Source organism: Phytophthora parasitica (genome assembly GCF_000247585.1).
Source record: "Phytophthora parasitica INRA-310 unplaced genomic scaffold supercont2.5, whole genome shotgun sequence".
In the NCBI taxonomy this organism is placed as follows: domain Eukaryota; phylum Oomycota; class Peronosporomycetes; order Peronosporales; family Peronosporaceae; genus Phytophthora; species Phytophthora nicotianae.
The window spans coordinates 718,094-739,806 of record NW_008648991.1 but is presented as its reverse complement, the minus strand read 5'-3'; the positions used below and the strand labels follow the sequence as shown (position 1 = coordinate 739,806).

Here is a 21,713-nt window from a genome sequence, read left to right as displayed (position 1 = left end):
TCTGTATCCGGCAGCGAGGTCACTGGGCACGGCGTTGTTTCTGTATCCGGCAGCGAGGTCACTGGGCACGGCGTTGTTTCTGTATCTGGCAGCGATGTCACGGGGCAAGGCGTGTCCGGCAGTGAAGTCACGGGGCACGGTGTCGTGGTCTCTGTATCAGGAAGTGAAGTCACTGGGCACGGGGTCGTCGCGTTGGTGTCCGGCAGGCTCGTGACGGGGCATGGAGTCGTCGCGTTCGACGAGCTGCTGCCAGCGCAGCCCACAGACGGGAACACACAGCCCCACGTGTTGCCGTTCACGATACTGCATTCGGCGTTTTCCTGTGCTACACACTGAGATCCGTCATATGATGGCAGGTACGAGTGGCAGTCAGCCGTGGCAACGTCGCCCTTGAGCGGGCAGGCAGTGCCTGCGGGGGCGTCGCCTGCGCCGGAGCAAATGGCACCGCGCGAATCTGCGAGCGTGTAAGTAGCATCTCTGCAAACGGACACGTCCGTGTCGGCCGAGACGACAGCAGCGACAGCCAGCGCCGCGACCAGGAGCGTCGTGCTGACCTTCATCCTGTGATTCCTGTCTACCTGATCCACGGCCTAAAGTCCAAAGTCTCTCCAGCGGAGGAAAAGAGAAATGAGCTAGACGCAGGAGCGTTCGGTGCTGCATTTCACTTGCATTGCCACTCCATGGACCATGGCGGATACAGGCAGCACGGGGGATCCTTGCATTGCAGGATGAAGCTTGGCTGAACAGGTTGACGGCACCAGAAACTGGGCGAGTCGAGGCTTCAGGAGTGCAAAGCCGCCGCGAACACCGAAGCAGACGCAGGCACCGCGCTACTTACCATAGATAAACTCAGAGAGGTCTGGGCGTTTTCAAACTTTTGAGTTAGCGAGATCAGGTTGCTCAGATTGAGACAGGTGTGACTGACGGATTCACGGGGCAACTATCCTGACTGGCGGCTATGCTGTCGTCCTCAGTGAGGATCCCCCCGCCGTTCACCACTGGCGAGATTCGCCGCATATCGCCATTCGGGGGGTGAGTGAGGTGACTCCGACACAGCGAGTATGTCGTCTGCTACATAACCTGCTATTCAAACAGGCGTCGATCAATAATGAAATAATCCACTACAAGACCGAAGCGAAAGATGCAAAACGGATTCAATCTCCGGACTAAATGCCAACAACCGACATCCTGCTGGAGCGCTAACTACAGATACGGACACCTTACGACTGTTGTTGCTGCTGCTCGTGGTCGGGCAGGGATGTCACTGGGCATGGGGTGGTTGCAGCAGGAGTACTCGACGGCGCGTCAGTTGTGTCCGGGAGTGAAGCCACAGGACAAGGTGTCGTTGATGAAGGATCCGTGGTCGTGTCCGGCAGCGACGTCACGGGGCACGGGGTGGAGACAGCAGGAGTGCTCGAAGGCGCATTAGTGTTGTCTGGCAGCGAAGTTACCGGGCACGGAGTGCTCGAAGACGGAGTTGTGGACGGCGCGTCGGTTGTGTCCGGCAATGAAGTCACAGGGCACGGGGTGGTTGCAGCAGGAGTGCTCGACGGCGCATCGGTTGTGTCCGGCAGCGAGGTTACCGGGCACGGAGTGCTCGAAGACGGAGTTGTGGACGGTGCGTCGGTTGTGTCCGGCAGTGAAGTCACAGGACAAGGAGTCGCCGATGAAGGAGCCGTGGTCGTGTCCGGCAGCGAGGTTACAGGGCACGGGGTTGTTACTGAAGTGGCGGCAAGGGTATCCGGACGAGAGGTAACTGGACACGGCGTAGTCGTCTCTGAATCCGGGAGGGAGGTGACCGGGCACGGCGTCGTCACTTCAGTATCAGGCAGAGAGGTGATGGGGCACGGCGTCGCAGTCAGGTTGGTGTCTGGTAGAGAGGTCACTGGACATGGGGTCGTCGCGTTGGTGTCCGGTAGGGAGGTGACCGGGCACGGGGTAGTCGCGTTAATGTCCGGCAGGCTCGTGACGGGGCATGGAGTCGTCGCGTTCGACGAGCTGCTGCCAGCGCAGCCCACAGACGGGAACACACAGCCCCAAGTGTTGCCGTTCACAATGGTGCACATGGCGTCCTCCTGCGCTGTGCACTGCGTTCCATCATACGACGGCAAGTACGAGTGGCAGTCGGCTGTGGCCACATCGCCCTTGAGCGGGCAGGCAGTGCCTGCGGGGGCGTCGCCTGCGCCGGAGCAAATGGCACCGCGCGAGTCTGGGAGCGTGTAAGTGGCGTCCCTGCAAACGGACACGTCCGTGTCGGCCGAGACGGCTACGACGGCTACCGCGGCCGCCAGAAGCGTTCTACTGATGGCGAGCTTCATTGGTTGGTTACGTACAGGTGGCCCTTGTTGTGGAGCGAATTCCTGTGAGGAGAATTGGGAAGTGGTTCATTGTTTCCATAGAGATAAAGCATCGGATTCAGGCTGAATTTCAGCAGCTCCATTATGATGCACAGTTGCAGTTGAGCCAGCATGAACGGGACATTTTGATAAAGAACTTGGTCTCAGTATCGAGTAGGAAGTACAAACAATAGATTCGGCTGTGACAAGGGGGATTCATTCATGCCTTGCGCTCCAGCAGCGGAATGAAATTCATTACAGTAATGAACTTCATTCCGCTGCCTTCACTACAAAGTGCGTTGGTCGGGAATCAAGTCTGCCCATGCCTAGGCTCGTGTTCGTCTATAAATCGGCGTTAAACATTTCGCGCGAAATGCACGGACCTCGTGCCACGAGGTACTAATCAATTATCAAGCATTTCACGAGTGTATGTGCACGTAATGGCAGACTCACCAACTGGAACGTGTACATGTACCGTGGTTGCGCGATGAAAAGGTGGTGACATTGTTAGAGGCAGCAAATATTCTCCGTCGTGGTATTTGTACAAGTTTGTAAATTGCCACCTTGAAGCATGTGAGGCATTGCGGCTGGCTCGAGGTGAATTCTTTCGTATTGTTGATGTGGACAAGGACCGAGCCCATACTTTTCCTGTCTGCGAATACATACTCTTCGTACAAGTTGTCACCTCACCAATTGCAACGCATGGACACCATGCGAGTAAGGAAGGTTATGGGTAAAGTGAACATCTTTTAATCACCTAACTTTGACACCTTCAACATTTCAAACGGTCACATATCCGAAGTGGCGCTCGTAAATGAATCGATGCACGTCGGTCTTGCGCTGTCTAGTGCTCGCATTGCTCTCAACGGAGAAGATCTCGACCGCCAACCAGCACCACTTCGTCCGCATCCCTCTGGAAACCAATGATCAATTGCGGTTTACTGGAGTTGTGCACTTGGGCTCCCCACCACGCAGTGTGCGTGTGGTTTTCGATACAGGCTCCAGCGATACATGGGTCTCCAGAGTTTATGCTGACAATGAGGACGACGGACGAGCTTCAAGAGCTTTTACGATCGGATATGGAGGCGGCATCGTGTCAGGAATCGCAGCTCCGACAGACTTGCAATTCGGTTCTGGACCCACCGACAGATTTTTCCTCCACGATGTTCCTGTCGGCTTCGTGGAGGACCATACATCGGTGATTCCAGATCTGGACGCTCAAGGCGTCGTGGGACTTGGAATGGAAGCACTAGCACAGATTTACTGCGACTCGAGCCTTCTAGGTCTTTTGTCCCAGCAACCAGGCTCGACGAAACCTCTGGTCTTCTCGTTCTACATCAGTAGCTGGTCTCAAGCTCAGCCAGCGTCTCAACTGATCATCGGAGGCGATGACCCAGCTTTGTTGACTCCCAACGCGACGTGGTTCAGTTTCCCTCTCGTCTCAAATACCCAAGCTACCGAGAGCTATGGGTACTGGGCCTTGCGTGTGCAGAACTTGTCGTTTGGCAATCTAACACTGCCATTTGGAAACCCCGGCGTCGCACTGCTCGACTCCGGAACGTCCCTGCTGCTGTTGTCCCAGTATACTTTTGGTAGGATCGTCCAGGTTCTCTCCGTTCGCTTTGGCACGCGCCTGCTGCCTTCATCAAAGGAGAGGCGATCACTTCCAGTATGCAGACCCTGCCAAGCGCACGAGTTTCCGTCGCTCGCCTTCAATTTCGTCAAATCCGACGCCACGAGTCTGCGATTCCAGCTACAGGGGAGCGATTACGTCCGTTGTGACCAGCGCCGTCGAGAATGCACAGCAATGATTGACGCCATCGACTCTTCCGAAGTCAGCGACCACCTCGACGTCATGGTCCTCGGTACGGTCTTCTTCCGAGCACACTACACGCGCTTCGACTACACTAACAAGCAGGTGGGCATCGCGTGCACTTCAGACAACACCGTCTGTATGGGCGGTCTTCAGCCAGCATTGGACTATCACGGGCATCCATACGAACACTACAGCAACGTACAGCACCCGCGTCAACACTGGGCCGGAATATACGCTGCTGTCACTGCTGTTGTATTGTTCGCTGGTCTTACAACACTACTGCAGTCTTACACAACCCACAACGAAAATATATAATGGTTAGTTTATTATCCTCATGCCGCCAGTTAACATATCGCTGGTGTTCCGATGCTTGTGGCTCCCGACGACACCACAGACGCGTCTTTCACCCAAATTCGCAGCGTGTCCAGCTCGTCCGGCGCTCCTTCGCCTCGCATTGCTGGCGTTCCAGGACCGACAGCGCTGTGCTGCGCGCCGGCTGCCGGTTCCCATTCCGTCTTCAGCTCAATATCCGGTCGATACCGCGTTAGAAGCTCGCGTAGCAGTCGCGCAAACTCGCTGCGGACAGTCGGCGGGATATGCGCGATCTCCAATGCCCTCGCACGCAAATCCGTCGTGCGATTACACTGCAACAGGTCTGCAATCCAAGTGAGGCAGAAGCTGAACTTCTTGAGGTTGGCCTTGCAAATACCCACTCGCAGTAGATGCAGCAGCTCCGTCTCACTCGCGAGTCGAGGGCATTTCCGCACGACGATGGCCTCGACACGGGCGAACAGCGCGTCCTCGTGCTCCTTGCCGTGGATTCCTTGGCCGTAGCATTTCTCGCACAACTCGTACTCTTCACCGCCTAGCAACCGGCACGTCCGACACACCCACTTGACTCCTACAAGCGGCCCGCGTCCACAGCCGTCGCAGATCGATTCGTCGTCGTCCCCGGCCACTTCCGTTGATCCACTCAAGGGCACCGGCGAGGCATGTGAGGACGAGCTGGTGGCTGCAGAGGATACCAGCGACTGCTGCGACTTGTGACGACTCAGACGGTCGAATACGCTGCCCACGATCTTCTTGATCTTGCCGTCTTTGCCTTCTCTCTCACGCGGAGGCATCGGGATTACCTCTCCATCTGAGCCTAAAGGAAGTATGCCCATCGAGGAGGGAGACTGAGCAGGTGACGGCAGCGCACCCATCGTCATCGTATGTGTACGTGTCGTCTCTACTGCAAACGTTGGCCCTGAACGCTTCGGTGTCAGCGTGTAGCGCCGTGATGCCTTGTCAAGAGATTTATCCACCAGTTTATCCAGAGGAGGAACCGCAGCTCGAGCTGCTGCTGATCCACTAAGAGGACGGGAGATGAACATGGCCTTGGTCGCGTGCAGCTCGCGCGGACCGTGCGGCACGGGGTTGCGTGCAGCCCCACGCCGGTCCAGCTCCACACAGTCGAACAGATGCGGCGCCTCGGATTCCTCTGTCTCTGGTGCTGGTTGAGCTATTGGAACGAGTGGTTCTCCACTTGTATCAGCCGAAGAACCGGACGGCGCTGATGTCGGCAGCTTGTCCGCCGTGGACGGCGCCGACACGGCCGACGCGGCGAGTTCCTCACCAGACACCGCCGTCGCCTCCGCTGCCTGCCGCGTACAGACTCTAAAGTCCATCGTCTGTTTGCGGTACGTGCGACTGAAACACTGTAGTTGCTGTGCGCCGTCCATCGCGTCCAGCAGAGCCGGCAACAGGTAGAGCAGAAGGATGCGGCTGAGTTCCTCCGACACGTCAGCGAATACGAGGTCCTCTACGGCCCCGACCCCGCCCTGTTCAATAGCCCCCAGTAGTGGCTGCAGTTTGTTCCTGTCTACCTGCGAGAGTTTCTCCAGTTTGGCGCTTGCTTGGGCCAACGCCTTCGCGCGGTTGGCTGTTCCAGGTTTGCATTTCCAGGATGTCCACTTGGCGTCCTCCAGTCTGTCCGTCTGTCCTCCAGTTATGTCCTCATTATTATCCCCGCTGGTGCTCGTGGCCTGCTGAGCGTTCACCTGCTGCAACCATCGGTCCTTCCACTGCGCCACGGCCCCCTCCAGCTCCTCCAGACGCCGCTGCATTACGCGGAACTGCTGATCCTTCAGCTGGATGTAGTTCTCCTTCAGACATAAGTCGCGGGTCAGTGCGCTGTTCTCCTGCTGCAGCGTCGCTAACTGAGCTTGTAAAGCCGCCAGGTTGTGCTGCAGAGTCGCAGTCGCTAGCATCGCCCAGCTTCTTCACTATTATACACGATGGCTACACAAATAATGTTTATTGTGAAATTTCCGCACTGCAAAAAAATAACATAAACGCAGAGAATTACCAGTAAACTTCACAAAAGTTCCAGTATAAAAATTGATTTTTGAGATACCATCAGTTGGGAGTGCCCATCAGTTGGCTAAGCAGACAAGAAGTTTGGCATGGCAGACACCGCGACATCGCCGCCCGCCGTGGAGACGGCGGATGTGCCGCCCAACCACACGATCTATTTAAACAACCTGAACGACCATATCAAGGCTGACCGCATGAAGGCCACGCTGTACGCGACGCTTTCGCAGTACGGCAAGATCCTGGAGATTGTCATGGGCCGTGCGCGGAGACTACGCGGCCAAGCGTGGGTCACGTTCGATGATATCCCTAGCGCCTCCAACGCGCTGCGTTCGGTGAACGGCACCACGCTGTTCGACAAGCCTGTGGCCATTCATTTCGCTAAGGAGAAGGCCGACGTCATTGCGCGCCGCGAGGGAACCTTCGTCCCTCGAGAGAAACGGAAGCGCGATCCCAAGCCCGAGCAGCAGACGACCAAGAAGCAGGCAAGCGCAAATGGCAGCGCTGCTGCAGCTGGCCCGTCCGCTGTGCCGAAGCCGCGCATGCCGGCGCAGAACGTACCGAACAAGATTCTGTTCCTGGAGGAACTACCCGAGTCCTGCAACAAGGAGATGCTGGCCGTGCTGTTCAAGCAGTACCAGGGCTTTAAGGTGCGATGCCTCAATACCGGGTTGCAGTGTTGGAATGGGGCTGGTGTACTGACTGCTTGTTTGTTTTGTGGTATTGCAGGAGGTGCGTATGGTGCCAGGCAAAAAGGGTCTCGCGTTCGTGGAGTTCGGCGACGAGGCGCAGGCAGCCATCGCGCTGCAAGGACTCTTCGGCTTCAAGCTCACGCCCACAGACGCACTCAAGGTCTCCTTCGCCAAAAAGTAGGATTAGCACACCAACAAAAAAGACAAGTAGACGTCCAAAGGCAGCAAGCAAAGTAAGACAATCGAAAGCCGCCGTCCTGCTGCCATATCTTGCGGCATGGCTATCTAAACCAAGACGAGTATTACAATGTGTAGCTTTGTCACTGTTGTAGCCTACTACAGTACTTCTATAACTGTTGAGCATCACTGGCATTTTCCTATGGTGATCTTGTTTGACCTGATTTTTGTATGGACGGCACACAACTCACAAACTCGAGCCACAAATTCATTCGCCACAGAGCTCTCAAGCTCAAGCAGTTCCTAGACTTCTTCCTCTTTCCCCCCATGGCGAGCTCCAGCACGACCACGACCGGCCTGGAGGCGCGCGACATGGCGCTGGCCAAGAACACGCCGGAGCAGCTCGCCGAGCACCAGCGCGTGACCCAGGGCAAGGTGCGCACGCGCTTCCCGCCCGAGCCGAACGGATATCTGCACGTTGGCCATGCCAAGTCGATGAATATGAACTTCTTCGAGGCGTTTGAGAAACTAGGCGTGCCGCTGGACAAGCGCGAGACGTACTTCCGTTACGACGACACCAATCCCGAAGCTGAGAGCAACGAATACATCGACGCCATCGCCAACAATGTGCACTGGCTGGGATACACGCCCACTAAGGTCACGTACAGCAGCCAATACTTCCAGGAATTGTATGAACTGGCGCTTAAACTCATCCGCAAGGGCAAAGCGTACGTTTGCCACCAGAGTAAGCCCGAGATCGAGGCTTCTCGCGTCGTGTTGCAGCAGTTCCACGCCACGCCCGGTGCCAAGGACGAGAAGGACGTTCCCGAGACCGGCAAGTCCCCGTTCCGCTCGCGCTCGGTAGCTGAGAATCTGGCCGAATTCGAGAAGATGCGTCTCGGTCTGTACGGCGAGGGCGAAGCCTGCCTGCGCATGAAAATGGATCTCGGTAGTCCCAACCCGAACATGTGGGACCACGTGGCCTACCGCATCAAGTTCGTGCCCCACCCGCACATCGGCGACAAGTGGTGCATCTACCCAACGTACGACTACACGCACTGCATTGTGGACGCACTGGAGCACATCGACTACTCTATCTGCACGCTCGAGTTCGAGACGCGTCGTGAGTCGTACTACTGGCTGCTACATGAGCTGGATCTGTTCAAGCCCAACGTGTACGAGTTCGCCCGTCTGTCCATGACCTACACGGTGCTCAGTAAGCGTAAACTGCTCAAACTCGTCACGTCCAAGACGGTGCGTGGTTGGGACGACCCGCGTATGGGTACACTTAACGGTCTTCGTCGCCGCGGCTTCACGCCTGAGATTATCAAGCAGTTCTGCAAGGACATCGGAGTTACTCGTGTGCAGTCAACGATCCAAATCGAGCGGCTATACTCTGTGGCTCGCAGTATCCTCGGCGAGTCCTCGAAGCGTGTGATGGCTGTGCTTGACCCCGTCGAGCTGGTTATCGAGAACTTTGGCGACGCACCCGACAAGAACGCACTGTCACTGCGTGTACCGGACTACCCACAAGACGCAGACCGCGACGGCGGCAACGCGTACCACCAGGTGCAGCTCACTCAGAAACTTTACCTTGACCGTAGCGACGTGCGTACAGAGGACTCGAAGGACTTCTACGGCGTGGCGCCCAACAAACAGGTGCGTCTGAAATACGCCTTCCCGTTCACGTGCACCAAGCTGGAGACGGACGCCAGTGGACGCGTGACGAAGGTGCTGGGCCAGATGGACTGGACCAACGCAGCCAAGCCCAAGGGCGTGCTGTCGTGGGTGCCGGCCAACAGCCCCAAGGTGGAGGTGCGCGTGTACTCACACCTGTTCACAGTGCCGGAGCTGCCGAGCGACGTCAAGGACTGGGAGTCGTTCGTGGACTCGAAGAACTCGGAGCGCGTGTACGCGTCGGCGCTCGTGGACCCCGAGTCGTACGCCAAGAACCTGGGCGAGATTGTGCAGTTCGAGCGTATCGGCTACTTCGTGCCGGACCAGGACTCGACCAAGGACAAGAAGGTGGTCAACCAGATTGTGGCACTGCGCGAGAGTGGCGGCGAGGCGGCCAGCGGCGCGGCGGCGGGCGCGAACGCGAGTCGCAAGGACGCGCAGATGCAGCAGCTGGCGCTCAAGATGGAGAAGATGAAGCTGTCGCCGGCCGACATGTTCAAGAAGCAGCCGGAGCTGTACTCGCAGTTCGACGCCGAGGGTCTACCGACGCACAACGCGGCCGGCGAGGAGCTGACCAAGAACCAGCGCAAGAAGCTCAAGAAGGAGCAGGACAAGCAGAAGAAGCTGCACGACGCCTACCTCGCCAAGGAGAAGGCGTAGACGTGCGTAGTAGACCAGTGAACAGCACTAATGGCGACAAAAATGTAGCCGTGTCATCAAATTTGTTGCATGAGGAACCGTTGGAACCAGGAGCTGTGTAGTAGCACAGCAACGCGATGGATGTCCCTGAAGCAGCGTGGTTTTCAGAATTCACGTTAGCTTTTATTGTTTAAGCTTGCTGGGCTTGACTCGCGGCGGATGTGGGGCGGGGGTTATTGTATTGTACATCTTGGTGGCATCCTCTTTGCTTCGTTTCACCCACACTCTTGATATTAATTGCTGTTCTCTCTTGGGGAGTTCTAACGTTAATGGACGTCGCCGCTGCTCAGCGCGAGCTGTCGGGTTGGGGCTGGAAAATGATCAGAAGGATGAGAGCCATGGCCATGATCAAGATGAGCCCCACTAGAAACTGGATGCACTGCTTGAAGCTGTCCGCTTCTGCGTCGGCCTCGCTCGCGTTCGCCGGTCTTCGCACGAGATTGCCAAGTTCCATCTCTGACTCAGAGCCAGCGTCCGACGCCGAGTTGTAGCAGCACAGTAGTGCTGATGGGCACGCAGAAGATTTCTTGCTGTTGGCAGCGCTTTGACTGCGACGTCCGGGGTTTCTTGCGGGTGGCGGTGGTTGTCTGGTCCATTCAGGGCTCCGGAACCACGGCAAAGGATAGACTTCCTCCTCAGGTTTGGACAGTAGCGGCGAGCGCTCGTTACGCGTCGTTGTCACCTTCGATCTGCTCACTTCCACCACCTCCACGTCCGGCGCGGAGGCTCCGGGCGACTCTGCAGCGTCGGCCGCCACCATGATAACAAGTCCCAGCGAATTTCCCGGTAGAATGTGGTAGTCTGAGTTCGTAACGTTCAAGAACGAGCCATTCCATCATCTATTTAAGCAGGATTTCTAACAAACTCAATTTTTAAACTAGATTTTCTAATCTGTTTGTACAGGATTTCTAACGAACTCCACCAGCCTTTCATACCAACGAACAAGCGGCTAGCAGCGACCGAGGCAACATGGCGTCCATGCTCGTGAAGAACGCGCTGCAGCTGAGTCTGCGAGCGCGACCGAGCACTTCGGGTGTGCGCGCCCTATCCAGTATTTCTAGCGGCAGCTTTTCCGTATCCTCGAGCTCGATGCCGCACCCCTCCGTGCTGATGATGGCTACCCCCACTAACCACATGAGTGCGTGTCATCTTCCTGCGCCTCCATTGCTCTTCGCTATGACTGACGTGTCTGTTTTACCCTCCGTGGCAGACGCGCTGGTCCACAACCCGCTGATCTTCGAGACTGGCGTCAACCGCCTGCAGATCGACGATTTCCTGCCGCAGATCGGAGAGGTAGAATGCCCCACCGACAACCTAAACGGTATGGCTGCTGCTGCTACTATGCCAGAGAATGCCCAAATAACGTATTGAATCACATTTTTTTTGTTATAGAACCCCTGCAGGCCATCAAGCGCACGTACCAGCCCAGCGTGCTGCGTCGCAAGCGCAAGCACGGTTTCCGCACACGCCGTGTGTCCATCTCGGGCCGCAAAGTACTCAAGCGCCGTTTTAACAAGGGCCGATGGCGTATGTCGCTGTAAGTCTTGCGAGCGATGATGAAGGATAACAAACGTCAGGCGAGCAAGTATGCACGAGGTACAGCGTAGCCAATGTAGAGAGGAGCCTGTACGGACGTGAACCTGTTCGATTCATAACGCAGAGGCTGCAATAGACTCACCTAGTGGACATTAGCTGGCAGGTGGTTGTCTATTGTGTTGTTCATATCACGTTCTAGTGGATGTTGCGTCATCTATTGCAGCACTTTGCCCATATACTTCTCCAGTGCAGGCGAGAAGACCTCGTAGATGAAGGTCACAGGCCTTCCTCCGTTCCAGAAGAGGTAAGAGCGACCCCAGAAGGGCCCAGGCGCTCCAAAGGCCTTCTCCAACTCGGTCGAGTGACCACAGAAGACGCTTTTCATGTCACGATACAGCTCTGTCTTGTGCTGTAGAATATTCTTGCCGATAGGAATCTTGGTGTCCTTAAACACTGCCCCCACGTCCCCCACGTTGATCCACGACGCTGCGTAGCCCAGACGTTCGCCACGGGCGTTGCGCAGGAAAACTTGGCGTCTACAACGTGGTGCTACAATGGCTTCAATCTCGGACGGTGCATTGTCCGCGCTGTTTCCTACCGGCAGCATCCCAAGCACATCCACCTCGGTGGGGGAGCCCGTAAGGAGCCCTAAATGATGCGTGGGCGAGCCGTTGCCGAATAGGAACAACCGCCACGCCGCACTCATCTCTGCATAGCCAAGCTGGTATTTGCATGGAGCTCCACAGTTAGTCACTGCCCCGAGTCAAACAGCGCGTGTGTGCAGTGTAATTCGTACCAGCATGGTCTCGGGGGAAGCCTGGAACGTCACCTGTAGCTTGTACCAATCACGGTCTTCACTGCCGTTTTCAGTGGCAACTGCAACGGAGGAGACGAGGGTCGAGGTGGTCTCCTTCGCTGCAGTCTTGCGGTCCGTCACCATGGTCACTGCTTTGATGTGCGGTGCTCCGTGGTTGGACTGTTGGTTTCTATTGGGCCAAAGACAGGCAGAAATGAAAAGCTACAGTAACTACGATGTGATACGGCACATGCAAGGCGATGTTGAAGTGTGTGATGCTGCTGTGGAAATACTACATGGACGTAAAGCTTCTGCAGTAGAAGAAGACTGTCAGAATGACGCAGCAATGCGTAAGGTGAAATTCCAGATCCGATTTTCAAAGGACAATGCGTTGACGACTAGCCATAGAAGTCAAGTTGATGATTTTTTAATGGAATTGCTTTGCGAAACAATTGGGGATCACCACAGCCTGCTGCTGCACGTTCACTACTCCGGACCAACCGGCAGCCCGCAGTCATATGTGTATCTGTGCGAGACATCTGAGAAAGCCAGCCAAGATGAGGGCAAATGCGTAACTTGGCACCGTCTAAGAGGACCCACAGGTTGTAAATCACGGCTCGTGATTCGTGATTCATGAATCGCTACACCCAGCAGACGCAGCAGACTCAATAGCTTTGGTAGCTTTTCATCAAATTTGACGCTGCTGCGTCCCGGAATGATACAGACTCCAGCGAGCACTTGGCCATACACCTGGATAATAATAGCAGTCATACTCAAACTTGATTCCAAAGGAGTCTAGGAATCAAGCGGACAGGGTAGTCGCTGATGCCCTTACATTTTTCAAATGAAATATTTCGCAATGACAGCCACATGTAGCCACTTCGAGTAAGTGCGATTCCAAGTTGAAATTTTCAGCATTGCTGAGATCGGGTCACACTTTGACGAACTGGGTGATATCCTATAGATTCCGCCGGATTCAGTCCGGCCTCGCTGAACCCGACCTGATACATATTAGCCATGCCAACCCATTCGCAATGTCACTGGCAGCATTAGCCTACCAACATATATGATAGGTAGACAACAGTAGCTACATCGGGCGCGTCAATAGCTTGGCTGGAAATTCCGACTCGCCATTCGCATAGAGCACTTCTAGCAAGACGTTTCGCCTGTGTAACCTACACAACCCCTAGTCTCTCAAATGTATCAAGGCATTTGTAAGCAGCATACAATTCGCAAGTGCGTTCCCTCTCTTCCGTTTCTTTCGCTAGAGACGGCGCAGTCGCCAACCTTCAGTGCAAACGCAGGAGGATCGAGCAAAAGGCCGAAGAGTTCTCGGGCACCTCCAGACGCTTCAGACGCGTAACGACTCGCCAGTAGCTAGCAGCGTACAGACACAAGCGACCATGAGCACATCAGGCCGTCCTAGCGGCGTGGGGCGAGGCTCCTTCTCCGCTGGCCGCAGCTCCGAAGTCGAGCGCATCATCGCCGCCGCCGACGTCGACACGACCTTTGCCGGCAAGAAGGCGCGCTACCGTGGCCGTCGTTCGGTACGTAGCAGTCGTTTTTAATACTTCTAGGAGTGATGGTCACTAACATTCTCTTTATTTCCTTCAGACGTGGCCTGGAGCGTTAGCACTGTTCCTTATCGCAGTCGTGTCCATCGCAGGCCTAACGTACTATGGAATCAAAGTACACGACGATGTGAACGAGACCGTGGCCAGTAGTGAGGCCTCCGAAGAATCCAGGTACAGCGACGGCACGCAGATCGAGGATGGCAGCCCCACAGACCCGGCGTCAGATCTGTCCACCACGAACCCAAAGACGTACACGGACAGGGGATGTGAACAGCCCAACTACATTAGTAAGAATGGTCGTATCTTCGCGCAGCTGGCGGATGGCACGTCCACGCAGATCGACATTAAGGGCATCAACTGGAAGGGTATGGAGGACTCGAAGGGTGTACCCAAAGGTCTGTGGGACAACACGGTGGACGGAGATTCACTCTACCGCTACGGCTACTTCCTCAAGTACAACAAATTCAACGTCGTGCGTTTCCCACTGTCCATTGACGCCGTCATGCGTAACACGGACATCGACACGAACCTCATCAACACCAACTCGAACCGTGCGCTGGGCACGGCCTCGCGTTACAACACACTGCTGGGTCTGTTGGTGCAAGGTTTGGGCCAGTTTAACATCGGTGTGGTGCTGGACTTCCACGTGCTCTCTTCGTCCGACGACGACAGTTCCGGTCTCTGGTATGGCTCGTCTATTAAGCTGGCCGATATCAAGACAGCCATCACGAATCTGGCTGAAGCCATGTGTGACTCCACGCACTTTAACATCATCGGTATTGACCTCAAGGACGGCCTCAGTACCGACGCGACGTGGGGCGATGGATCCGATACAGACTGGTCGGTAGCAGCAACGGAACTAGCCAACCACATGCTTACCAAGTGTCCGAAGTGGCTGGCGTTCGTCCAAGGAGTGCAGGGAGAGAGCCACAAGGACACGTACGGTGATCGTTCCCTTAAAAACACCTTCCTGCCTGGCTCAGACCTGTCGGGTGTCAGTTCAGCACCCATTACACTGGACACGGACAACAAGGTGGTGTACGCACCCAAGTACTACTCGAGCTCGTATCTCCCGCGTCTTTTCTTCTTCGAGGATGGCCAGACCAGTGGTGATCTGCTGGAAGATTACGTCGAGTACGATGACGCGGACTTGCTGGCCAACGTGAAGCTGAACATGAACTACTCGTTCGGAGCAGCTTTCGATACCGGTATGGCCGTGGTATTGTCGTCTTTCGGTGGTCTCGTGGGCGATCTCGACGCCACGGAGAAGCAAACCAGCACGCGTATTATCCAGGACGTTATCTCTCAAATGGCAGGATCAACGGAGCCGTTCCTCGCCGGTGGCTTCTGGTGGACGCTGAACCCGGACACGACGTGGCCATACCCGGCTCCTGACGACTCGAACGCCACCGCGCAAGGTCTGGTGGACGATACGTGGCGTGTGGCCAACATGGATGTGCTGGAAGTGCTGGCTTCTATGAACAAGACCATGAACAGCGTAAAGTTCATCCCGTGCTCTGCATAGGTGAGATCCAGACACGCCAAGATTACTTCGTTTTGGCGCTTTCATTACTTGCATTTGTTGTTTTTACTATTTTTTTCTTCTGGGAAACGGTAAGATATTTTAGTACACGCTTCCATTTCTTCGTCCAAATGTAGTCATTTATTACGGTAGTTTACCGACTCTACTTCCGCATCTTTTGAGCGCGGCCACTACGTTTGCTGCCGACCGCGGCCGAAGTGTCAGTAGCGGACGGAAGGAATGACGAGCCAAAGCCGCTTGTAGCTACTGTGGGCGCTGTGAATCCCGTCGCCAGCGGTGCAGCCGTAATGCTAGTAGTGGTGGCAGGGGGAGCGACGGACGTGGCTGTGGTGCTTGTGAGGTTGAACGACACGGTCTTAGCTGGCGCAGACGCAGCTGTCGAGCCGAAACTGAAGCCGCTAGTCGGAGCAGTAGTAGCTGTGGACGCTGTCGTCCCGAAGCCAAACCCTGTAGCAGGAGCTGCAGCTGGCTGCGGAGTCACGATTGTAGGCGCGACACTGGTACGGAAGCGGATCTTGTCGATCGCCTGGCGTTTATCTGCCTCGCTGCTCTTCTTACGCTTGTCGAACGGGTTCTGGAAAGCTGCCGGGTTCTTCTCACCATGTCGAGCCAGGTCTTCTCGCATCTTAGTCAGGAACAATTGCCGCAGTTCCTCAGCCTTCTCGTGCACTTCCGCCACGCGAGCTGCAGCCTGCATGAGTGCAGCGTTCTGTGCAAGTAAAATCTGCTGCAGTTGGGCAGGCGCGGGGGCTCCAGCTCCAGTTGCGTTGGCGTTACTCCGGCCATCGTAAAGCGGCTTAAACTGCGCCTCCACGTCTTCGATCTGCGCCTTGATAGCCGCCATCTTCTGTTCGTAGTGGTCCAGCAACTCCCAGTAATACGGCGAAGGCATCTCTACGCGTCGCATGACGTGGTACATGTTGGGTGTGCCACCGTTGCTGCTGTCCAGACTTCGACGAGTTAGAGTAGCTGCATCCACTTGATGGAGCAACTGGCGGACATCCTGACGCACATGCTGTACCGCGGCAGTCTGGCGGTCCTGCCGGTTGCGTCGTGCCAGTACTTCCTGCTCCAACTTGGCCATATTCTCGCGTAAAACCTCCATTTGACGGGGTGACACAGTCTTGAGGAAGGCGTCCGACTGGTCCTGCTCCTTGAGGAAGGCGTGGAACTGCGTCATGTTCTTCTTGACGTCATCCGGTAGCGCCTCGAACGCCGTCTCCAATGTGATCGGAGGGCCACTAAACAGCAACATAACACTTCGTTAGTGCACCGCGAGACATTCTAAAGTTGCAGCAAAATTTTTTTTCACACATACGCTGGTTGAGTTGCAGCTGCAGGTTGTGCCGTGCCGAAGCCTCCAAAGCCTCCTGTCGCCGCTGGTTGCTGCGTTCCGAAGCCTCCGAAGCCGAATCCTGTGGGCGCAGGCGTCGTTGTGGCCGTCCCTGTTGTTCCAAAGAGACTGGGGGCAGTAGACGCTGGAGCGGTCGACGCTCCGAAGCTGAAGCCTGTAGAGGGCGTCGAGGCAGGTTTCGCGCCGAAGCTGAAGCCACTGGAGGCCGCTGGAGCCGCCGGGGTAGCGCCAAAACTGAAGCCACTGGAGGCCGCTGGCGCAGCCGGGGTAGCGCCAAAGCTGAAGCCACTGGAAGCAGCAGGAGCAGCCGAAGATCCGCCGAAGCTGAAGCCACTGGATGCGGCTGGAGCCGCAGACGTCGCACCGAAACTGAAGCCCGACGAGGCGGCGGGGGCGGCTGGCGTGGAGCCGAAGCTGAAGCCTATAAGAGGTAGATAGGGTGGTGGTGAGGATTAAATAGAGAGGGGGCGGAGCGGCTGAGACGTACCGGAGGAGGCGGCAGGCGCCGCAGCGGTGCCGCCGAAGGAGAAGGCCATGGGGACTGGCTGGTGACTTGATTGAGCGCACACCACTTACTCTACACACCACATTGGTGTATGTTACATAATTACGGTAAAGTTACAGTTTTGTAAAACTGTTATTTTACATTATAGTAACTTACGGTAATTGATTGGTAAGCTATTTTTATGTTTTAAAAGTAATTTATTGGTAATATATTTATTTAAAATAAAATAGCTTGCCAAACACTGAAGAAAAACGCTACCCCAGGACTCCAGGACGTTAAAGCCTGCCACCAGAAACTGCAGCAGAATTGGGAGGTCCTATAGTCGCTCTGCGCGCGCCTTATGAATACAAATACAAAAGTCGGATTACTGCAAGCAAACAAACACGCAGGGGCTTAAGAACACCACCTTTGGACATTTGCTCCAAGCATATATATGTTAACTATGATATACCATAATTATTACTGGTAAGAGAAACCAAATCTGTTTTTTTTTTAGCTGTTGACATCGTTACGCATCCCGGCCATCTTTTTTGTTGTTGTTGTTGTTGCTCTATTTCACCAGATGGTCACTAAAGCTATCCAGAAGAGTGGTACATGAATTTTTATACAGTATAAATTATACTACAAAGACAATCGTGGTATATTTCACCAGATGGTCAGGGGGCCCTTTGTATTATAAGGTGAAGAATGCTACTAGGGCTTCGCGTAGGTTGAGATAGATTTGTTTATTCTTAGCAGCAACAAATAATCAATTTCTTGGAACTTAACCTAAGCGATAACATATAAGTTATATATTTTCTCAACTGAGAAGAGTGATGATATTAATATTTCCTGGTAATTTTTATTTTCGTTTGGCATCAAAATACAAAATGTACACTCCGTGCTCATCTCCTCTTTGGCCACGCCAAAGTTCTTGAGTTAGAATGATATGGTCTTCTCAGCTGCAAATCCTCTTAAGTACCTGCTTCAAGCTAGTTAGTGTGAAGGGAAGGAGCAGTGCCTCTAAACAGATCACAACTTGCCGATACACTAGCGGGTTAGAAATTGTAATTTCTAAACCAAAAAAGACAAGTTTCAGGATTAAGTTCGACTTCCAAAAAATCTCCTGCGCTGAATACTTGCAACAAATTAGATGAACCGCACTCGTTTTTAGGAGCACATAGTGTTTCAGGTACATTTACAGCATGTGTGTGCTCTGGAATTCACATGTTAGTCAAAGAGTCCACAAATACACAGAAAAGTACGTGATCACTTGAACAAACTATTATAACGCATTGTACAAAGTACACCTGACCGATGCAGTGACCTACAGTAGTAACGAGTCCATATTACTACGGGAAAATAATTAGATTTCGCGACAATTAGTTGGCAACTCCTTCATACTTATATTATATCGATAACTCGAAGCCGAACGTTGTTGGTTGATCCGCGTATTCCAAGAACAAACGTTGCATGCTGTTGTACCTCCATGGTAAGTTTAATAATGAGCACCCAGTTCATCCGGAAAAGTGGCCGTCTGGGAGGCACGGAAGTCCACGAGCAACCGCCACTTACAAGTGGTAAGTTATCACATACAACTTATATACTTATACCAAGTAATCTACGTGGTCTGTACCGCACTAGGACACCGGCTTGATACTGCAATGATCTTTTGCATTTTTTTCTTCCTTTTTCCCCAAACAAGCATGCAAACGGATCAGAGTTTAACAAGATCTGAGGACACCAACATGGAAGGAAGTTTGATGCGCGTGGATGAGGGAGGTTACAGTGCAAGATGAGGTGTACACTGCAGAATCTACAGTCGAAAATGCAGAAAACCTTTTCCTAATATAAATGTGGGTAAACTGCTGAGATTGCCATTGTGACTGTAGTGGGAGGTCACTCTAAGGCAAGCCTATCCCCACTTACTGGGCATTGCATCTCATGCGGTGCCAAGCTGGCAATAGGAAGATAGGAGTTACGAAGCCACTACAGAGCCGACAGGCTGTGCTAGTAGTGAAAGGACACTGAAGAAACTTATAAGCTAGAACACCAATAGACTTTGGGTTCACCAGGAGCGCCAGCTTCCTTCGCGATTGGTTTTACATCAAGACCTACTACAGTGACTAATAAAACGAAGAAACAAACCGTTTTCGCAAGCCGCGCTAGGCACCTGTGTCTACATGGCCAAATCTGTCGTCCGGCCTTTTCCAGGGGTCCCGAAATTGCATTTATCAAATTAATACTTTTTTCAGGATGTCGAGAAAGTAATAATTTCATTATTTTAATGGTTCTGGGCAAATACCGAGTGCGATACTCAAACAGCCAGCATTGGTACTTTAAGGTTTCCACAAGAAACATGGTTCAGGAAATACGTACGGGAGTTGCGAATACACCTAAATCTGCGATTACAGTCGGTATGGCTTGGGATTAATCACTAATTAAAATTCGTATACAAATCTATGAGTACAATTCCTTTATGGGCTTCCTTCGCTATGTGCGTCTGCGAGGCGTACCCGCAAAGTGCACGCTGCACTACCATCACTCTGCGTAGCCTCGACGACATTCTTAATAGCATCCAGAATACGTCTAGAAGCTTGACGGCTTGTACAAACAGATCGTACACAATTAACCCCCAGATTAATACCTGACAACGCATGCGTATTTCACAGCACTTGCGTTTTTTTTTTTTTTTTTTTTACAGAACCGATGATTTCTGTTCATCGTTCAGCTTGTCCCTCCAGTCCTGTTGATCCTTCACATCCCCCACAAATTGAACCGATTGCAGTCCCAATAGGAGATAAATCTGTGAAATCTGTTGCAATACCATCATCAACGATGCATCCTCAATTCTCTGCAACGTTAAGTAAGAAGTGTTAGATACAATGTACGTCGAAACTATTTACACACTCAAGAATTGTCAATTTCTCTGCAGATGGTGAGAATTTATTCTATTCCAGCATCTAAATTGTAATGCTGTAACATAGAAAAGTATTTCGCATCAATTATTGCAATCTGTGGTGTATTCAGGCAACTGAAGACACACGGGGGAGCTGGCGGAGTCTCCAGGAAGTTATCGCCAAGTGTATTTGCTGGTAAGTTGGAACGTGAGGATCCTCATTTAACCTAACTCGTGCCGAAGGCTTGTCTTGCCTTCGGCGACCTAGTTGTTTAATTGGATGTCGTTGATGTCAACGAGTTTGTCGTTATACATGCTGAATTGCCACCAAGTTCTGCGTTATGCAGGTGCTGATCATCCTTGCTGCGTTCTAGCCGTACATCATACAGTGATCAGGCTGACCATTACCGGTAAGTGACCAGCCAATTTGTTGCTGTTGATAACCTTGACAAGGTCTACTCATATATGCCCTGCACTACACAATATCAATCGAAAATTCCATGGCTGAGCGGAGGTTGTTAGACCAAGTTGCTGGCTTACTGTTGCGCTAAAGCCTTACCAACCAGGAACGGATGTCATTGCGTTTAACTCACTGAATGGTGGCTTTGGTAGTGCGTAGCCTTACCATATTCTGTAAGTGATGATGCCATCCTGGTCTAAATTTTAGCTCGGATTTGGCCTAAGGCTTCGTCGGCCTGAACCTCGATAAATGAAATTATCGTACTGATCTTTCACCCCTACCGCGGTTTAAGACCTGTGTAGTTCAATTGTACCATATATGATAATTAAATGTCTTAATCAAATTATTGAAAGTTCCTATTTGAGCAGATCATATCGCAATCACGTCGGGCCCCGACGACATGTTTGGAATCCTCAAAAGAGAGCGAGCTCGATGCACTGGCACATGTGGCGAAAACGTACGTAGTGAGTAGAGATTTTATATTCACTACAGACGGTTTTTGGGAAATGATGTGCTAACATGTATTGCTCATTGCAGATATTTTGGCCCGGCCTGTATATTATCTCGGTTATAAACTCGAGTTTAAATTAGCCAGGGGATCGTCATCTAGTCCGTCGTCATCGAAAGCCAGGATCAAGAAGATTAGCCAACAGATTCAGAATGGCAACCTGTATCTCAAAGCCGAGCTGCAGTATCGCTGGATTTACGAACCATCATTTGATTTCGTTTGTACTATTTACTTGTAAAGTTCTCATTCTCTCAAAGACTCACCATAACATTGAAACGTGAGCTGGTCCTACCGGCAGGACTAAGATCCCAACGGAAGGCAAAGTGTGGGATGAGACATTAAAGCTACGTCACGTTGTAACCAACGCTGATATTTTTATTTGCTACCGCCACGGTGAGAACGAATTTCATTCATAATTTTTCCTTATTTTTGAAAATCTATCGTCAACGTTACTCCACCCCCAGCGGTAAAAAAAACAAAACATTTTGTCTAGAGTTTGATAAACTTTTTATTCGCATTTCATGACATGCGGTGACCCGGGTCACACCAATGACCCGGAACTCAACTATTCTGTCATAAAACATATGCATTATTTAAGTGTCTTTAATCAGCTATCCTTTCCTTGATGCAGCTCTGGATGCTCTGCAACTTCGATCCAACGTCCGCGTTAAGCTAAATAATGTCGCTCCTAAAATATGATGTGTCGCCATCAATACAGTGCCCGCCAAATCATTAAGACCCCCGATTTGGCGGGACACTTTGACAATATCTCGGCTTCTAGCCTGAGTTGGGAACTGCTAGTTTGAT

General features: G+C 53.0%; 13 protein-coding genes across 15 annotated transcripts; 7 read left to right on the top strand and 6 right to left on the bottom strand.

Annotated features, from left to right (window-relative positions):
* Positions 1-19: 19 nt before the first annotated feature.
* On the bottom strand, positions 20-560 carry PPTG_04567 (hypothetical protein; the record flags this gene model as incomplete). The annotated part of the gene is made up of 2 exons (XM_008896816.1): positions 20-40; positions 102-560. The coding sequence occupies 2 exons, from the start codon at positions 558-560 to the stop codon at positions 20-22; spliced, it is 480 nt and encodes a 159-aa protein (XP_008895064.1).
* Positions 561-1,067: 507 nt separating this feature from the next.
* PPTG_04566 (hypothetical protein) lies at positions 1,068-2,318 on the bottom strand (the record flags this gene model as incomplete). Its single annotated transcript, XM_008896815.1, has 1 exon — positions 1,068-2,318. One exon carries the CDS (start codon positions 2,316-2,318, stop codon positions 1,221-1,223), a length of 1,098 nt encoding a protein of 365 aa, XP_008895063.1. The 3' UTR covers positions 1,068-1,220.
* A 209-nt stretch (positions 2,319-2,527) lies between these two features.
* PPTG_04565 (hypothetical protein) lies at positions 2,528-4,486 on the top strand. Its single transcript, XM_008896814.1, has 2 exons — positions 2,528-2,732; positions 2,832-4,486. Exon 2 carries the CDS (start codon positions 3,151-3,153, stop codon positions 4,465-4,467), a length of 1,317 nt encoding a protein of 438 aa, XP_008895062.1. The 5' UTR covers positions 2,528-2,732; positions 2,832-3,150; the 3' UTR covers positions 4,468-4,486.
* Positions 4,322-6,459, bottom strand: PPTG_04564 (hypothetical protein). Its single transcript, XM_008896813.1, has one exon. The coding sequence runs from the start codon at positions 6,402-6,404 to the stop codon at positions 4,497-4,499; it is 1,908 nt and encodes a 635-aa protein (XP_008895061.1). The 5' UTR covers positions 6,405-6,459; the 3' UTR covers positions 4,322-4,496.
* A 97-nt stretch (positions 6,460-6,556) lies between these two features.
* Positions 6,557-7,572, top strand: PPTG_04563 (hypothetical protein). The gene is made up of 2 exons (XM_008896812.1): positions 6,557-7,157; positions 7,237-7,572. The coding sequence occupies exons 1-2, from the start codon at positions 6,600-6,602 to the stop codon at positions 7,378-7,380; spliced, it is 702 nt and encodes a 233-aa protein (XP_008895060.1). The 5' UTR covers positions 6,557-6,599; the 3' UTR covers positions 7,381-7,572.
* Positions 7,573-7,615: 43 nt separating this feature from the next.
* On the top strand, positions 7,616-10,604 carry PPTG_04562 (glutamine-tRNA ligase). The gene has a single exon (XM_008896811.1). The coding sequence runs from the start codon at positions 7,704-7,706 to the stop codon at positions 9,711-9,713; it is 2,010 nt and encodes a 669-aa protein (XP_008895059.1). The 5' UTR covers positions 7,616-7,703; the 3' UTR covers positions 9,714-10,604.
* PPTG_04561 (hypothetical protein) lies at positions 9,623-10,579 on the bottom strand. Its single transcript, XM_008896810.1, has one exon. The coding sequence runs from the start codon at positions 10,510-10,512 to the stop codon at positions 10,039-10,041; it is 474 nt and encodes a 157-aa protein (XP_008895058.1). The 5' UTR covers positions 10,513-10,579; the 3' UTR covers positions 9,623-10,038.
* Positions 10,605-10,661: 57 nt separating the features above from the next.
* PPTG_04560 (hypothetical protein) lies at positions 10,662-11,516 on the top strand. 3 transcript variants are annotated; one of them, XM_008896808.1, is made up of 3 exons: positions 10,662-10,890; positions 10,963-11,073; positions 11,145-11,516. In XM_008896808.1, exons 1-3 carry the CDS (start codon positions 10,722-10,724, stop codon positions 11,291-11,293), a joined length of 429 nt encoding a protein of 142 aa, XP_008895056.1. In that variant the 5' UTR covers positions 10,662-10,721; the 3' UTR covers positions 11,294-11,516. The 3 variants fall into 3 exon arrangements, with proteins under 3 accessions (XP_008895056.1, XP_008895057.1, XP_008895055.1); XM_008896809.1 differs by having other exon boundaries at positions 10,963-11,516; XM_008896807.1 differs by having other exon boundaries at positions 10,662-11,073.
* On the bottom strand, positions 11,329-12,639 carry PPTG_04559 (hypothetical protein). The gene is made up of 2 exons (XM_008896806.1): positions 12,085-12,639; positions 11,329-12,009 (listed from the first exon to the last, which is right to left on the bottom strand). The coding sequence occupies exons 1-2, from the start codon at positions 12,226-12,228 to the stop codon at positions 11,503-11,505; spliced, it is 651 nt and encodes a 216-aa protein (XP_008895054.1). The 5' UTR covers positions 12,229-12,639; the 3' UTR covers positions 11,329-11,502.
* A 537-nt stretch (positions 12,640-13,176) lies between these two features.
* Positions 13,177-15,354, top strand: PPTG_04558 (hypothetical protein). The gene is made up of 2 exons (XM_008896805.1): positions 13,177-13,631; positions 13,699-15,354. Exons 1-2 carry the CDS (start codon positions 13,488-13,490, stop codon positions 15,181-15,183), a joined length of 1,629 nt encoding a protein of 542 aa, XP_008895053.1. The 5' UTR covers positions 13,177-13,487; the 3' UTR covers positions 15,184-15,354.
* PPTG_04557 (hypothetical protein) lies at positions 15,215-17,126 on the bottom strand. Its single transcript, XM_008896804.1, has 3 exons — positions 17,043-17,126; positions 16,520-16,976; positions 15,215-16,442 (listed from the first exon to the last, which is right to left on the bottom strand). Exons 1-3 carry the CDS (start codon positions 17,089-17,091, stop codon positions 15,344-15,346), a joined length of 1,605 nt encoding a protein of 534 aa, XP_008895052.1. The 5' UTR covers positions 17,092-17,126; the 3' UTR covers positions 15,215-15,343.
* Positions 17,127-18,543: 1,417 nt separating this feature from the next.
* PPTG_21429 (hypothetical protein) lies at positions 18,544-19,169 on the top strand (the record flags this gene model as incomplete). The annotated part of the gene is made up of 2 exons (XM_008897439.1): positions 18,544-18,619; positions 19,099-19,169. The coding sequence occupies 2 exons, from the start codon at positions 18,544-18,546 to the stop codon at positions 19,167-19,169; spliced, it is 147 nt and encodes a 48-aa protein (XP_008895687.1).
* A 1,673-nt stretch (positions 19,170-20,842) lies between these two features.
* On the top strand, positions 20,843-21,144 carry PPTG_21428 (hypothetical protein; the record flags this gene model as incomplete). The annotated part of the gene is made up of 2 exons (XM_008897438.1): positions 20,843-20,855; positions 20,936-21,144. The coding sequence occupies 2 exons, from the start codon at positions 20,843-20,845 to the stop codon at positions 21,142-21,144; spliced, it is 222 nt and encodes a 73-aa protein (XP_008895686.1).
* Between the last annotated feature and the right edge of the window lie 569 nt (positions 21,145-21,713).